Source organism: Schistocerca piceifrons, chromosome 7 (genome assembly GCF_021461385.2).
Source record: "Schistocerca piceifrons isolate TAMUIC-IGC-003096 chromosome 7, iqSchPice1.1, whole genome shotgun sequence".
Classification (NCBI taxonomy): Eukaryota; Metazoa; Arthropoda; class Insecta; order Orthoptera; family Acrididae; genus Schistocerca; species Schistocerca piceifrons.
In genome coordinates, this window is record NC_060144.1 from 192,943,241 (window position 1) to 192,961,722 (window position 18,482).

Sequence of the window (18,482 nt, forward strand, 5' to 3'; positions counted from 1 at the left end):
GTATTCTTGGGGACTTTCTTCTGCTTCTGTTTCTCGCGTTGTGCCAAGGGTGGTTCAGGCTTGGAGGGCTTCACAGGGTCAGTCTCAGGGACAGACGACGACCGTGAGGCCCTACGACCAGGGACTGGTGGTTGTTTGCGCCACTTGCGGGTGTCTGCTGTGTCGCTGGTCGGAACTTGCGAAGGGAGGTCCCCAAGGGACCCCTTCCTTGCGAGAGTAGCCGAAGAAGTCTTACGCTTCTCCGGCTCGGAAGGGGGAACTGATGTCCCCGATTGTTGGGGGGGTGTTGCTCCTGAAGTAGATGGAGCAGGAGCAACAGGTTGTGAAGTGCCCCCCACAAGCAAGGGGGCTGGTGGATGCTGACCGATCTTAGAGCCGATTCGTGATGATGGGAGAACGGTTGTTGCAGCAGCGGCACAGGTTGACGTCATTGCCACAGGATGGAGCCGCTCGTATTTCCGTCTAGCCTCGGGGTAGGTCAGGCGGTCCAGGGTCTTATATTCCATTATCTTCCTTTCTTTCTGGAATATCCTACAGTCCGGCGAGCAAGGGGAATGGTGTTCTCCGCAGTTAACACAAATAGGAGGCGGGGCACATGGAGTATCAGGATGCGAAGGACGTCCACAATCCCGACACGTGATGCTGGAAGTACAGCGAGATGACATGTGCCCGAACTTCCAGCACTTAAAACACCGCATCGGAGGAGGGATATATGGCTTCACATCACAACGGTAAACCATCACCTTAACCCTTTCGAGTAAGACATCACCCTCAAAGGCCAAGATGAAGGCACCGGTGGCTACCTGATTATCCCTCGGACCCCGATGGACGTGCCGGACGAAGTGAACACCTCGTCGTTCTAGGTTGGCGCGTAGTTCATCGTCGGACTGCAGAAGAAGATCCCTGTGGAATATAATACCCTGGACCATGTTGAAACTGTTATGGGGAGTGATGGTGACGGAAACATCCCCCAACTTGTCACAAGTGAGCAACCTCTGTGACTGGGCAGAGGATGCTGTTTTGATGAGAACCGACCCAGAGCGCATTTTGGACAAGCCCTCCACCTCCCCGAACTTGTCCTCTAAATGCTCCACAAAAAACTGAGGCTTAGTTTGCATAAAAGATTCACCATCGACCCGTGTACAGACAAAGTACTGGGGTGAATAATCTCCATTGCTGTCTTTAGCCATGTGTTCCTCCCACGGAGTGGCCAGGGAGGTAAATGATCTTGGATTGAATTGCTTGCCGTTGAGGTTAGACCTCGATCACTTAGAGACTGCTGGTGGAGGCCCACCAGCGAGAGATGATGTACCACACTTCATTGCGGGTCATCTGCCCTGATGCCACCCACTCCGACCAGGGGCTCTCCCCACGGGCGCCACCCAGCCACAGCAAAGACCACCTGGCAGGATGGCCCTTGCTGGGAGTCCCGATGCCCCAGAGGGATAGGCATCTACTCCTCGGCATACGTGGGGAGGTAGCAGCTCAGGCATCAGCAGTGTGATCCCTGTGTACTCAGGGGGCTACCACCAAGAGGGTACATGACGACCCCACCACAACGGACTGGCTACCGTGCTGGATGTCGGGTGTCGAATATCCATATGTGCCATGAGGGCAAAGATGGAAGTTCATAATGGAGGGCATGTATGCTGCCCGGAACACACAGCAGCTGATGTGGCTGGAAGCACGGTGTAAGGCCAACTCCATGACAATATTGGGTGTGCCAGATCTTAGGGCAAGATGGATATATAATACACCACGTAAGGCGTCCTTCCCCAAATGGTACGCACTAACAGAAAATTTTGAAAGGTAGTGGTCAAACCCCTTAGGGGACCATCACATTAAGGCCGAAACGTTTGAGACTCCTTTCAGTAGCCTCTTACGACAGGCAGGAATACCGCGGGCCTATTTTTACCCCCGAACCCGCAGGGGGGGGGGGGGGGGGGGGGGGGGGGGGGCGATTGATGTCTTTTTGACAAAATTGGTGGTTTTACTGAAACAAAAGCAACAAATCTGCAGAAAATGATATACTTCAGCAATGTGTCTGTAGCCCAGTACAAGAATTTCAAGATTTTCACCAATCTGTTGCCACCTCAAAGATTTTGGCGTAAATAATGAGTGGAACTGTTTTGCAACAAGTCACTGCATGTCCGCACATGGTGGAATTGGAGGCACTGTAAAACGATTGGTTGCATGAGCTAGTCTACAGTGCAGAAAAGAAAACCAAATGCTGATACCCTAGGATTTACACACATTCTCTGCGGAAAACTGGAATCAAATTGAATTATTTTTTGCTGAGAAGACATGTTGCACACAAGTTTAATAATGGCTGGTAAACTGGTAATGTTGGTGAAATCTCATTTGAGGAGAATGGCGTACTTACAAATTTCATGCACTGTTGTAGCCCTTTGAGACTGTTTCACTGGCCATTTTGAAAAGATACATGCCCAAAGCCTGACAAGCACATTATTATAAATCTACCAGTGCCAGCTAAAGTCAGCAATACAGTGTCAGCACCAATTATTACTAAAGTTGATGAACACTTTAAATAATCACTGTACTAATGCTGTTTTTTCATCAATGTCAGTATGTCAGCATGAGCACCGTAAAGTACCCAAGTGTGAGGCTTCAGAAACTCTTCTAAATTCCCAAAAGGCTTGGGAATCTGTTTGACAAACCCATACAAGGCTTGAGAACTTTTATTAAGCAACCTACAAACAGCTTGTGAACCTGGGAAAAAGTCCCACATACAAACATAACTGGTCTTGTCTGGCTATCCCTTTGGTGAGATATCAAAGATGCTTCAATGACATGTACATTCATTGATCTTGCAGATAATTCTGCATGCTACATGAAAACATATATGCATCAACAACACTTCACACAAATAAAAGAATTTTCAGTAGTACAACAAGAGTTACTAAGCCAAAGACAGGAAATATGTCTTACTGAAAATTCCCAAATATGCTTTCATCACAAAGCAATACTTTTGAACAAGTACAAATTTCTACTGGAATCCTGTTGTAAACATTCTGGTGCCAACTTCAACCCAGTCAGCAGATGAACCAGAGTTAGTATATCTAGCAGAATTACTCAATATAAGCCTAATGTTTTGGGGTCTCCCTTTTAAAGTATCAAAGAATATCACCAAGGGCTTCCAAAGGCATGGTAAAATGAAAAGTAAGTGAATCTTAAGAAGCAACTGTGAATAACATTGCTGTTGCTGGAGGCTTTGATCCAAAAGGTTTTCAAATACCTCTACAAGCTAGGCATGTCCTGAATGTGAAGATTATAAGCAGCTTATAAAAGAACTGAAAGAGAAATTACAATTAAGGCAGCATAAAAAATTGCAGATTCTGACAATAGTACCCCAAAGCTGGGTAATAAAAAGAGGTAATGTCAGAATCTGGTGTTTCAGAAAGGATGATAAAAAAAGCTAGAAAAGTTAAAGGCAGAAAATGGTGTATTGCTGACACTGCCAAATGACAACTGTGGCAAGAGGACTTCAATGCTATACAAGAAAGATTAGCAACATTTTTCCAAAATACAGAATTCGGCCAAATCTGCCCAGGTGAAGGGACTTTGTTTCGATTAGAATAGATGGAAAGAAAATTGTGATAAAAAAAAATACCAACTGCTGAGTAATGTGAAAGAAATGTTTGCTAAATACTGACTTCAGCATGGACCTGAAATTGGATTTTCCAAATACTGTGAATTGAGGCCAAAATGGTGCATCACTGCAGATGCTGCACGAACCCACTGCTTATATTTACAATATACACTAAAATCTAAAATTGATGCCCAATTTAAAAAAAGTGCACGATTTGGAATCCACAAACTGAATAATCATTGGTGCAAAACTTGTCCACAAAAAGAACTTCTGCAACAGTTTTGAAGATAGCAATCTAGATGATACCACTGAGTTCAAACAGTGCATGCACACCAATGGATACACATTGGAAACCAAGCAGATGATCACTGAAGATTTTATTGAAGATGCTGATATCCAAAATTTTCAAGCTTTCCACTCACCATTATATTGCAAAGTGCCAATGTAAGCCCACAGTGCATAAAGGAAAGCCTCAAGCCATCAGGACTGGTCATATTAATGGATTTTGCTGAAAATTGTTCATTCATCGTCCAAGATGCAGCTCAATGTTTTCACTGCACTAACATCCAAAGCAACTTGACACCCATTTGTTGTGTACTTTAGAAATAACTTGAGCATCAACACTACATTGTAAGTGACAGACACACTTTTTAGTGAAGTTAATAAATCTAGCATCACCTAGGAGGGAAAAAATAATCATGCACATTTCCTACTTAAAGATGGGTCAGCAGCACAATACAAAAACCTAAAAATTTCCTGAAACTTTGCCACCATCAAAATTACTTTGGAATCTTAGCTGATTGGATTATTATTATTATTATGTGCTATACGCCATGGAAAATCTTCATGTGATGGAGTTGGAGGAACAGTAAAGCATCTGGCAGCAACAGCAAGCCTTCAAAGACCAACTCAGGAGCAGATTTTGACACCAAGATCACTGCAATCCAGTTCATGTTTCTTTGGAAAGAAGAAACTGAAGCATTAAAAACTGAGCAGGGGAAAAGGTTCCTAAATTGCTGCACAGAACTGGTATCAAAAAGATAATTGTTTTGTGGCAGATGTAGACCAAAGTCGAAGAACAGTTTCTTACAGAAATATGGCAGCATTACAACTAAGCCAATACAATGACTCTATTTAAAATGGAAAATTGTGGACTGGTAATGTCTCCAAAGTTTCAAATGACGAAAATAATGTATTAGTCAGGTTCACGCATTCCAATGGAACTGCGCATTCATTCTACTGGCCAGCCAGGCACGATATTTGTTGGATTCCAAACCAACACAATATTTCCGTCATTACAGTTCAATCAGCAACAAGACTGGCCTGACAATACAAGTGGCCAGAATCAACTGCAATTGCTATTATCAACACATTTCAGTAGGCTAACTGAATCAATGCGAACTGAAACACTATGATTTGTGTGCCATAATCAGTAAGACTGCAGTAGTTGCAAAGCCATCATGGACCAACGCTAGTTTGTGCAAATGTATATGTTTTTAACCTAATAAAAACAGAAGTTTGTTTGTTCTTAAACACAATGTTTCAAAAACAAAAATCTTTTTCTGATCAAACAATGTGAACTTTTTTTTAAATAGTGCCAATAAAAACGATTTGAGCAACCCCTTTTGAGATATGGCCTCTTGAAAGTGAGCCAAATTTCACTAGTAAAATTCTTGAGTAGACCTTTAACTTTGATAGCCTAACTCAGTTATTATTTGAGCAATCAAGGTGCTACATCTAAAGTTTTCTGACATGCTACAGATGACTAAAGAATCTGCTTTAGTAAGTTATTCTTTCAGTAGATACCAGCTGATAAAGTATACTACAAAATTGTTTTGACAAGATTTATGAGCCACCATGATAGCACATTATGATAAATGTACCACAACTTGGGCTTCTGTTATACAACTACACTACTGAAATGAAAAAGTTCAAGAGAATCACTAAGTATCAGCATGACAGGTCCCTTAGATCATGAGCAATGATAAAATGAAGTTGATGAGTTATTCACTTAAGTCACGATGTCAAACAAGTAGGTTCCACATAAAGATCACTAGCGGCCCAACCATACAGCTTATGGACTGTAATTTTTTAAGGGCCCATGCAAGTCCTGTATGCACATTCGGTAAAAATTTCATCCACAATTAAGATGGTTGGGTTAGGAGCTTAACTAAATGTAGGTTACCTGACATGAGATGACCTCACTACAGTCTTTTTGCATCATTTAAATTACGAGCACAAGGCATTAAAATTTCTGAATTATATATTACGAGCACAAGGCATTAAAATTTCTGAATTATATATGTGTAAATGTTCCTTGGTCTGTTAGCAAACTTAAGTAGCAAATCTGAACACTGGGGCCATTTCTAAGATTAGATCAATTGACATGGAGCGTAGACTTTTGTACGTTATTACACAAAGCCCACACATCAACATACACAAAAAGATGGCCCTTAAAATTAAGACGACACGATATTTAAATCAGAAAGATACAAAAACTTCTACTAACCAAGATGATTTTTCATAAAATAAGGATCCTTATTGAGATCAATGGTCTCAAGGGCCAACTGACGAAGCCTTTCACGACGGTCACGATTACTTTCTGACCATGATGCTTGACCACCTCCTCCGGTCTTCCCACCGGGTCGGTTCTGGAAATCCATCTTCTACCTATCAATATTAAAACAAAAATTGGTTATGTCACATAATGACCACAACAGGAATAACTGTTAAGATAAGGCTTTCGAGGGGCGATGTTTCAAGGCAACAAAGTACATCTATGAATATTACAAGTATAATTTATCCTAAAAGTATGAGCGAAACCGGCTTCCAAGTTATTACGAAAGGGTTTGACATTACTAAACACGGATATAAAAAAAGAAGTCTGTAAAATTTATCTATGTAATAATAGCAACTTTCAGGTAATTGCTACTTTAAAACTGTTACAAAAAGTTAGAAGGACTAACTGTCTGATTCGAAATTCTGTAAAATAAACACAATGCATCAACATGCATCCATCTTCGGCACACAAACGAAAGTAACAAAACAGAATTGCAGACGGTAGACACACATAACCAAAGATACTACAACCAACTGTGACCAAAGTATGTCTTTGAAACGAGCGAAGACAGGCGTCTAAAGCTAGCGAAATGAGGGACGTGCGTCTCGCGGGCCCCGAGGAATCGCTTCATGACGTCATCAGTAAGGCTGAAAGCGTGACAGCGCTGCCTGGTGACTAGACCTGTAAACAACTCTGTTGACGTAAGTGACGTCACACGTTGGCCACAGCGTTTATACAGACTTGCCATCAGCTATTGTTTTGGAACGTCATATCAATCCAGATTGTTTGAATGAAGCTTCCATTAACAGAATTAAATGTAGAAAGAAGGTTTGAATGCGAATAATCTGGATTATGGTGACATAATAATCCGCAGCGTAGTCAAAGTTACACATTAGAGTCTTACGTGATTGATTGAAGCCAACTGATAACAAATTATTGGTCGAAAGGCAGAGTGATTTATAGCATAACACATATTACGCATTGAGGACAATGTGTATAAATGTTTTTAACGCATTAACTGCAGCTTTGAGCTTACCAATGTAGGCTAACTACCACTGAGACGTTTGCAGCACGAATTTGTCTTTGAACCCATACCAGCAGTAGCAAATGCGGAAAAACAAATCAAATATGGTAAAGGATACGTAGTGGAAGGCCCATTGCATTTTTCCAGTTTGTGTACGATATCTGTAAGTAATATGCATCAAAACATGTCGGATGATTGTTCATTTTCTAATATATGTTTTTTGGGGATGACCCAGTAGTTTTATTTTTTTATTATGAGAAATGCATTAAATGTGGGAAAGTGCATTTAAATACGCCGCAAACAAATATCAGGCAAAGCCACACGTCTGTCTGTTATCATAACCGTTATTTCTCATTCGCTGCGTTCCACAACTGTCGAAAAAATTATCGCTTTTCAACGTAATGTAGACCTCAGACTATGCTACAAATAGTTATTACTCCAGCCAAGGTTTCTAGGGAAAGGGGGGGAAGGGGGCGAAATCCAGTATAGTGCTCTAGCCCAGATATGTGCTCTTGCCCAGTGTGTGTTACCGATATGCTTAAATTGTGATCGCTGTTTTTCTGTAAACAAACAGCTATATGCCAATCACATCTCCCTGTATGTAGTTTCTCAAAAATCCAGTTTATGTGAGCTTAAGATAAAAAGAGCTCAATGAGGGAATATTAATAGATCTAAGCAGTAAGCCTACTGACATCTCCAAATTGTAATACTGCTATAGATGCAAGTCACTGATTGTCAGAGTGTATCAGTGGGACAAAACATTTGAAGTAAATCACAAAGCTTAGGTTAGTTCAACTATTACTTCTTAATGTAGTAGGCAGTCACAATTTTCTTCGTATTTTGATGTACATACATACTACACAAGCAACCAAATGGTACCTGGTGGAGGGTACCTTGTACCACTACAAATCATTTTCTTTCATGTTCCACTCGCAAACAGAGAGAGGGAAGAAAGGCTATCTACCATCCGAGCCTAGATTTCTCATGCCTTCTAACTTTTCTCAATAGTGTTGTACAAAAAGAACATTATTTTCCCTCCAGGGATTCTCACATGTGTTTGCCAAGCATCTTCATTATACTCGCACATATTTTGAAACTACTGGTAACCTATATAGCATCCAGACTCTGAGTTGCTTCATTGTGTTGCTTAAATCTGACCTGGATCTCAAACATTGGAGCAGTACTCATGAATGTGTCACATAATTGTTCTATACGGATGGTGTAAGTGATCTTCTCCTCATTTCCAGTCACAAACTATATTCATCTTCTCAGAGGAAGGAAGTAACAATCCTGAAAGCTAGAAAGGTTGTGTTTTTTTTTTAAATTCAAGTGCTGTTTTTGTCTCATAATTTGTATAAGTCATTTCATAATTTTACAATGAGTGCTGTCAGTTGTGCATATAATGGTTACATTAAAATCCTGTTAATTTGAACCTTAGTGTTAACATTAACTAGCAATTGCATTCGAGTCAAAACATTATGTTTAATTATAATTATGGAAGGAGAAGCTAATGAAATATTTTTTTTTTTTTACTTTGTATTTTTTATTACCTTAGGATTTTCAGTTTTCTGCCTGATGTCTAGCAGCAACCTGTTAAAGACTTTCGATCAGAATGTGATATTCCATTCTGAATCGTAGGCAGGGATGTATAGTCTACATGGACATTGTTTTTACTTCCAGTATTTTGCAAGTTCATTTCACTGAACAGAGTAAAATTACCCCTATTATGAACAACAAATACTATTAGGGAGTAAATATGTTGACATGTAAGTGAAAGACTCCGAAGGGCCCTGAAAAGACTCACTGCGCTATCAATTTTACACAGTAATTTTACTCACATGGATAAAAAGTTTTGTTAACTTGCCACATCAGATTTGAATAAAATCGCAAGCTTTTCATTGCAGCCTCCATCACCGTCACCAGTAATGGTACTGGTGTGGTGTACTGTAGCAGCACATTAAAAGTGAAACTTCCTGGCAGATTAAAACTGGGTGTGCTCGACCGAGACTCGAACTCGGGATCATTGCCTTTCACGAGCAAGTGCTCTACCATCTGAGCTACCGAAGCACGACTCACGCTCGGTACTCACAGCTTTACTTCTGCCAGTATCTCGTCTCCCACCTTCCAAACTTTACAGAAGCTCTCCTGTGAACCTAGCAGAACTAGCACTCCTGAAAGAAAGGATATAGCGGAGACATGGCTTAGCCACAGCCTGGGGGATGTTTCTCATTCTGGAAACATTAAAAGTCTTTCAATTGAATTGATTCTGCATTATTTCTCTTCCTCATGTCCTTGACATTAATGCTACCAAGTTGTGTTCTTGTACAGTAATTAGTTTCCATGTTATAACATGTTAAATATAGAAAGTTTAACTGTATCCAAGCAGTAGTTTTCTTTGATGACAATATCAGTTCCAGTGCACAACTGAATTTCAAAATCTGTCTTGTGGAGTGAAAATCCATTACTGCTGCTATCTTGTGCTGACAATGAGATGACTTTCATAGAAATACTGAATTATTTCATTTGTAATATAGTTTCATAGTTTTTGTAGTTGCTCATGACCTTTACACTTGCATGCAATGGATGTAGCATCAGCATACAGAACTATTCTTGAATTTGGGGAGCATTATTTTGTCATTTATATAAATCGACAAAAGAAAGTATCCCAGTACTAAGTCCTGGGTACCCTGTATTACATATCAGTAATGTTAGATCAGTGTGTGCCACTTGCCATTCTTAAGAGTGAAAACTGATTTGTGTTAGATAAGGTTTTATTAAACTGTGAACAATTATCAGCACTATTACCCAGCCGTTTTCCCAGAGTATTTACTATCTCTCTCTACAAGCAATTGATAGAGATTAGCTTTCCCATCTATAGCTTATCGCAGAAAGTTCAGTAACACCTTCAACACATAAGTAATTGAGCACCAACTATTGGCACTTTTTACAACATCACCCTAAGGTTTGATATCCCTACTGAAAAACGAGCAGAAATTTTTTGTTAATTGGTGCATAATAAGGTTCTTTTTTGGTATACCAGTGCTCAGTAATAACTGAAACATCTGGTTTATTAAAACATGCTATTATGTCCAAATCATTGTGCTTACTTCCTAGGCTCGTAAAGTTTTGGAGGATGATCTTTGTTCGCAGGTTGCATTGTCACCACATGTTTTTTTCTTTTTTCTTTGTAACCATAAATATCCTCATTAAGTAAATCAGATGTACTTGTCAAACTGGGAAGAGGACACAAAAAGGTCACACATGTACAAAATAATAATAAAAGGAAAGATTCCAAACGAGTTTCTTACAGCAAAATGTAAAACTTAATTGTTTTTGGATATATTACTTACTTATATCCTTCATTCAAAAACTTAAGAAGAAGGCTGTTAGTTTAGTGTCTTCAAGGCATAATGCTGTTTCATTGAGCATCGCAACAATCAAGCCTGAGATAGTAGTGTACTATGATACTACCTATGAAGAAATTGATGCACTGGATGTGAAGTGCACTGTTTAGTCTACCCAGCAGGTGTTCCAGAAGATGGCCCTGCACTATTCTATAGCATCATGAATATTTGTGTGGTATATACATTAGTGATATATTCATCACTGACAGAAAATTTAATAATCACATTTTTGCTTGAAGTTTCTGAAATGGCAGTTGATGAGATCATATCTGAAGAGACAGCTATCAACCCACACTTTCAGCATGAAGTAGGACTACAATTACCAGAATTCTGAAATGTGGATCTAGTAAACCTAGAGTTGCTCTAGGAAAATAAGTAAGATGTGACATGTGTCCCAGATCAAAGATGAGAAAATGGAAGGTTGCTGTATTAGTTATAGCACACAAATATGCAGTGACTAAGAAGTGTGAAATGACTGTGTTCAAAGCTATGTAGACTTCTTTAATTCCTGGTTTAAGTCATTCACATTATTTCATTGCTGTGTTAACTGCTGCCATCCATTAATACCAGAATGTCAACAACTACTTTGTTACTTTAAAATCTTCAACATGTTCACTGTGGCTGACACAAAGGTCAATAAGAGCTACTAGCCACGAGCTTTTAAGTGTCAGCTGCAGTGAATGTGCAAAACAAGAAAATTTTTGCAATTTAATTTAAAGTCCTATTCAGCTTCCTTTTTCAGGCGTGTTTATTTTTAAATATTAAAACTGATGAGAGTTTCATTACAAGACCTCTAATTTTGAAATCTGGATGACATCATCCCAGCACTGCAACAAAATATGCACCATACACAACAGGTTCAATGCAATCTCTCCTCTCCACAAATTTGCACCTCAGATGTGTTATATGTCATATATATGTTATACATCATATAATACTACAGTTAATTTTCCATATATCTGAGCAAAATGAGTTAAGGTGTGTCCATGTTTATTTCATCTAGGCATTGCATCTTTCCCTTAACTTCAGTGTGCTTTACAATAAAATTTGTATGAAAAGTTTTCTGTGTAAATTACCTATCCTACAGCTAATGCTTGTGTAACCCAGTGTGCCATTCAGGTGGGTTTACTGGTGTGTCAATGTAATTGTCAGGTTTGGTTTGAAAGGGTTTCTTGAAATACACTCCTGGAAATGGAAAAAAGAACACATTGACACCGGTGTGTCAGACCCACCATACTTGCTCCGGACACTGCGAGAGGGCTGTTCAAGCAATGATCACACGCATGGCACAGCGGACACACCAGGAACTGCGGTGTTGGCCGTCGAATGGCGCTAGCTGCGCAGCATTTGTGCACCGCCGCCGTCAGTGTCAGCCAGTTTTCCGTGGCATACGGAGCTCCATCGCAGTCTTTAACACTGGTAGCATGCCGCGACAGCGTGGACGTGAACTGTATGTGCAGTTGACGGACTTTGAGCGAGGGCGTATAGTGGGCATGCGGGAGGCCGGGTGGACGTACCGCCAAATTGCTCAACACGTGGGGCGTGAGGTCTCCACAGTACATCGATGTTGTCGCCAGTGGTCGGCGGAAGGTGCACGTGCCCGTCGACCTGGGACCGGACCGCAGCGACGCACGGATGCACGCCAAGACCGTAGGATCCTACGCAGTGCCGTAGGGGACCGCACCGCCACTTCCCAGCAAATTAGGGACACTGTTGCTCCTGGGGTATCGGCGAGGACCATTCGCAACCGTCTCCATGAAGCTGGGCTACGGTCCCGCACACCGTTAGGCCGTCTTCCGCTCACGCCCCAACATCGTGCAGCCTGCCTCCAGTGGTGTCGCGACAGGCGTGAATGGAGGGACGAATGGAGACGTGTCGTCTTCAGCGATGAGAGTCGCTTCTGCCTTGGTGCCAATGATGGTCGTATGCGTGTTTGGCGCCGTGCAGGTGAGCGCCACAATCAGGACTGCATACGACCGAGGCACACAGGGCCAACACCCGGCATCATGGTGTGGGGAGCGATCTCCTACACTGGCCGTACACCACTGGTGATCGTCAAGGGGACACTGAATAGTGCACGGTACATCCAGACCGTCATCTAACCCATCGTTCTACCATTCCTAGACCGGCAAGGGAACTTGCTGTTCCAACAGGACAATGCACGTCCGCATGTATCCCGTGCCACCCAACATGCTCTAGAAGGTGTAAGTCAACTACCCTGGCCAGCAAGATCTCCGGATCTGTCCCCCATTGAGCATGTTTGGGACTGGATGAAGCGTCGTCTCACGCGGTCTGCACGTCCAGCACGAACGCTGGTCCAACTGAGACGCCAGGTGGAAATGGCATGGCAAGCCGTTCCACAGGACTACATCCACCATCTCTACGATCGTCTCCATGGGAGAATAGCAGCCTGCATTGCTGCGAAAGGTGGATATACACTGTACTAGTGCCGACATTGTGCATGCTCTGTTGCCTGTGTCTATGTGCCTGTGGTTCTGTCAGTGTGATCATGTGATGTATCTGACCCCAGGGATGTGTCAATAAAGTTTCCCCTTCCTGGGACAATGAATTCACGGTGTTCTTATTTCAATTTCCAGGAGTGTATATTCCCACATAAATTTTTAAGTATCTATTCTCGGTTGCAAAATATCTTACACACTGTCAGTGCCATTTCAATGCAAAGATTTTAAATCATGCTGGGGAATATACCAATAACACAGTTCCAGCATACCTCAGAAATTTAATTTTAGTTGCTTCAACCAATGACAATTACGGACTTGCCAAGTCTTGCACTGCCCTGTTTTGTGTATTAACCCGTTGGCTGGCATGAAGGTGCCGGTGGTCACAGCAGATTGCTCTGCTGGGGCCAGCGCTGATCTCATGGTAACAAGCAGGTATCAGCAATTTTACACTTTAATCTTACCGAGGAAAAATATTTACTTATATTTGATATCCCTTACCATTTCAAGACGATTTTTCGGTTTGCGGTATTTTTATTTAAATGACTACAAAGTTATTCATGAATTCAGTTTTAGATACATATTTAACTGTGTAAAGGATAATTCCTGAAACAGTAATTAGCATTCTAGCTGTATCTTTTTAGCCAAGGCTGTACAGATGCATATACTTCACACTAGTTCCTAAACGACTGCTTAACACATTGACTACCATGCTGCTGACAGCAGAGCAGCACACTTAATGCTGTATTCCACACCTTATCATGTCAGGGCCAAGAAATGCAGAAGATAATCTCTCAGGGAGTACTATAATATAATAAACTTATAACTAAAAAGGCCATTTCCAATTTTGTCTACCAAGCAAATTATGCTTTGAGTCAGTGATTTCTTTTGCCATAACTGACTAGTGAACACGCATGCCAAAGTATGGTGAATATTTATACTTTGCCTGTGAGAAGCAGCTATGCACATAGTCCAATTTATGTTGAAATTATCACCTGGGTATTTTAATTAAATTTGGTCTACTATAAGCAACATGATAAAGGAATCAAAAGAAAGACACACACAGAATTAATTTCTTTATTAACAATGCTCAGATTTCCACATCACCATAGAGGTACCAAGCTGGATGCGTTACTCGTTTTTTTACATGGCGAGTTTCCCCAGTAGGCCTATAAACCATGAAACAGACAAAAAAAAAAGCTACTTCTCGTTGTCTTCTCTTCCTTGGACTTTCACTTCAGAAGCTCTGAAACATCCATTACAAAAACACATTGCACCACTCACAAATCTGGATTCAGTCACTGCAATTCATATCTATTTTACTGTCAAAAATACTGACTATGATCAATGATTAATTGTGAACATTCAAAAGTTTTCAAACGTGCAGGTTACTGTTAGAATACAGTTACTACACAATTTTTGATCAGGAAAAAGTTACGATGATTGCAACTTAAATACCGAAGCCATTTGTTATGATAATACGCCGTTACCACAAATAATCCACATAGATGCATTGAAAGAAACTTTACTGAGAACATAATGCATCAGAATACTATAGGCACAAAGAATGAAATTTCTGTAGATTTACCATACATTTTACTTTTCTTGCGCATGATAAGATTACTAACGGAAGTTACTTACCGTCCATTGTCTGGAATATAAACTATCCTTTCTCCTCTGCAAACATGTGCTTTTGCAGCAAGTATTATCAATTTTTTTCCGTGATTGAAAAGCTTTAACGCACACAAATCCCGCACTCATACACAAATCCACAAGGCACAAGGCATCAGCATGCCATGTTCAAAGAATATCCGCGTTTCGAAAACTACCAGCGATATTGGCTTGCATGAGAGGCGACGTCATGCCATGATATGACGTCATGATTCCTCGGGGCCCGCGAGACGCTTCTAAATGAGGGATGCTCAACTACCAGACCTACCGATAGATGGCTCTAGCGCGTGCCGGCAAAAGATCATCATTGAGTGTTCGCCAGAAGTCACTGGTGTCCGCCATATCTAAATTTGGCAAAAAACGAAGTGTCGAAACACGGATGAAAATGTTTTTCGTTCTGCGCCCTCATAAGTCTTTTATATTGGATGTTCTAGACATCTACACATCAACATAATGAAGTGTTTCTGATCTAGCGAGAAAAAACAGTGACAGTTCTGCTATGAAATTCCTAAATTCCACATCACCATAGAGGTACCAAGCTGGATGCGTTACTCGTTTTTTTACATGGCGAGTTTCCCCAGTAGGCCTATAAACCATGAAACAGACAAAAAAAAATCGTTTACTATTAATTTTATGAGTGCTTATTTCCCCATATTCAAACACTATTTAAGATTCAATGGAGGTCAACAAATTACCTTACTTCCCAAAGCTTTTAACTACAGGTATAATTCGGAAAATCAAGTTTGGAAAACAGTGAAGACGTCTCTTTAAAAAAAAAGGTGACATAGTTTGCTTAGGGGTATCTTTACTGACAACAGAAATTACAATTGAACTATTAAAGTATTACTTACGTATAAACGGAAAAATTGTTATTTTTCTTTATCTGAAGTGATGCATTACCGATCTGCATATATGCTGACACTAATTGCAACATTCACTTACGAATGTGGCCCTCTCTTTGATCAGAAATGTAAATGCCATGATTTTATTAACGCCTGTGCGTGGCATGGTGTATTTTAACTGAGTAATAAGGTAGAAGCACCAGTTTTTGACAGTGCTTCAGGCTTTGATACGAGACAAGAAATACATTTAAATGAGACAAACATAAAGGCCAACGTTAAGGCTCCTCTTAAATGCATGACTTGCATCATTTGGAAGTTAAGTCTAGTAATAATATGATACTGGACTGATCCATGATGTAGAAAGTGAAGGAACTTGTTGAAAATAACATCGATCACAGCTTTTAGTTTTAAGGTTGGGGTGTCTTAAAACTGTAATTTTCCAGTCTGACACCCAAACAATGGCTGGTACCATGGTTTTATTTTAAAATTGAATTCAAAAATGTCAGTGAGCAAAGTTAATTACACTATGAATTACAACCATGGAATTTTATTTCTGTGAATCTTGGTTCCAGTTTATGACATGGTGTCAATCACTGGAATGACTGGTTGTCAGTATAGGGCCCAAGAAAAAAACAAACCTGAAAGCGAAAGCTGCAGAAGCTGGCCAGACAGGCACCCCAATGGCTGATACAATCTGTGTGAGACAAGTGTGACATTATATTGCAAATTTAGTGTAAAAAGTTCCATATTGTCTGAATCTGTCCTATACTGACAGCACATTCTAGTCCAGTCGATTTTCTTCTCTGCAAAAGTACAGTAGCCAATACCAGTGGCACAAAGGTAGTGCCAAATTACAAACTATCCGGTAACAACAGAAGTATTGCTGGACAATGTACAGTAAATAATATGTAGTAACCTGAAAAATTCAGAATTGGTTTGAAGAAATAGAACAGTATTTGGAAAGAGAGTAACATTTTGAAAATAACAAATGACGCAAGTAGAGTTTTCAGTTCTTATGAAATGATGAAAAAAAAAATCTCATTATGCTTTAACAGCATATGCTGCTGTAAAGCTTTAAAGCTTGCTCCTCCTAAGAACATGATTTCCTCCCATCTCTCTCTCTCCCTCCTCCATGTGAAGAGTATTCCTGTAATAATAGCTAATAGCCTACCAAGAACATGAGGGTGTCACAGTGGAGATATGTTTTCTGGTACAGACGTCTGATACAACTATTCCACAGCAAAACTTTCTTTCAATAGGTGTGGTACCAGTGCACTCCCATAGGATTACAGAATATTACGTCCTCCAGGAATCACATTGGGTACACCACATTGAGCATAAACTGTACAGCAACTACAACGTTTTGTGAGCAAGTAATACCAGTCAGTATCTTTAATTTTAACATAACTCTTGACTCCCATAATTACCTGCTTATATGAGTGCTTGTACTACAGGTTATTGGTAAAGAAAATACTAACTGAATAGGTCTTCGCACTTTCAATACTTAGCAGAAATTCTGAAAAAGTAAATTGTTTTATTACTGTATCACCTCTATGGTGACTTAAGAGGTACTGACTGGTTTATTTGAACATTTAATAGAAGCCTTCTTTTTACCTGCTATTGATAAAGAGCCATTCCAAGTTCTGTACTGAACAATCTCTCGCTTTTTTCATGAGGTTTGTTATTCTGTACACTAATATTTCTTCTTCTAAATGGTAAATAATGCATTCAGACATGGTTGGTATTAAAGATAATTCATGAAATAAATTATATTTGAACCAGAAAATTAAAGGTTCCACATGGCACATGAAAAGTACCTTGCTACACACATGTATGTTCAGATTCCAAAATGTCTGTGAATTTGAGTTACAAACTTTTTTTAAATAGAAATATGAAGAGCACAATACTTTGGGTCTGCAATAACTCAAATATAAAATACTTTAGCTCTTTATGGGAAACTTTGTTCTTTACGTGACTCATGCAACTGCTTTCACTGTTAATGGAAAACTAAATGGTTTATGTTAAAGTTAACTAGCAAAAAGTGTAACCATTGTTACATAATTTCTGTGAAGTAAGACTCCTTAATGTTAATTCCTTCCTTTGTCATCATAACTTGATAATTTCAGGTCTGTATGGGACATATGAACTAACAAAATGAAATGCTTTTATTACTATAACCAAACAAAATCTTTTTAACATGTCAGCAAAAAGTGTAACTGTATAATTAAGGTAAATGTTGATGACAATTAGGAATGTAACATGAAGACTGAAATTTCCTAGATTTCCAAGTGTAACTGTAATCACTGTATTCTGTACTTTGTGGTGCTAGAAAGATAATTCTATATGATTATTTGCATTTATGGGGCAGAGGCATTAATTTTTGCAGGTATGCATATGCTGCTGGTGAATAAAAGTACATAGTCATCGCAAACATTTTCACATTTGTTGTGTATCTATTACCCTTTGGCGAGAGAGAGTTGTTCACTAAATTGCACACTAATTCCACTTGTGTTCCTTTCTGATGATTGAGGAAGTTATGTAACTTCTCAGGAAGATGCCCCTCCTCCTTCAATGAACTTATGATGTCATCCATGGAAAACACTTTCTTCTCTCTTCTTCTTTTCACGGACGCACTTCAGTTTACGTTTTAATTCGTGCACAATGTCTGAGAAAAAATTGCAAATTTCGGTCGCCTTGTCTTCCATTCCTACTTTCGACTGTATACCACAATCAATTACTGAAGAAGCGATTGCACTCTGAAATAAAGAAATAATTTCGTTATATATGTTTGAAATAACTCAAGGCATGATGAAAAAATATTATAAGAAAACTTTGGGGGTGTGAAAACATCCTTATACTAACGTTTTCGACACAATTCGCAGCTTCTGCATTGGATAAATGGGTCATGCTTT

General features: G+C 39.9%; 1 protein-coding gene across 1 annotated transcript in view; it reads right to left on the reverse strand.

Moving 5' to 3' along the window:
- The window catches only part of LOC124804982 (splicing factor 3A subunit 2), a 36,232-nt gene extending 29,498 nt beyond the window's left edge, over positions 1–6,734 (reverse strand). Inside the window, exons 1-2 of the mRNA XM_047265373.1 lie at positions 6,577–6,734; positions 6,120–6,280 (exon numbers count right to left, since the gene is read on the reverse strand). Coding sequence (XP_047121329.1) covers positions 6,120–6,273 — 154 coding nt within the window. The 5' untranslated portion in view covers positions 6,274–6,280; positions 6,577–6,734. The remainder of the gene's footprint in view (positions 1–6,119; positions 6,281–6,576) is intronic.
- Positions 6,735–18,482: the final 11,748 nt, after the last annotated feature.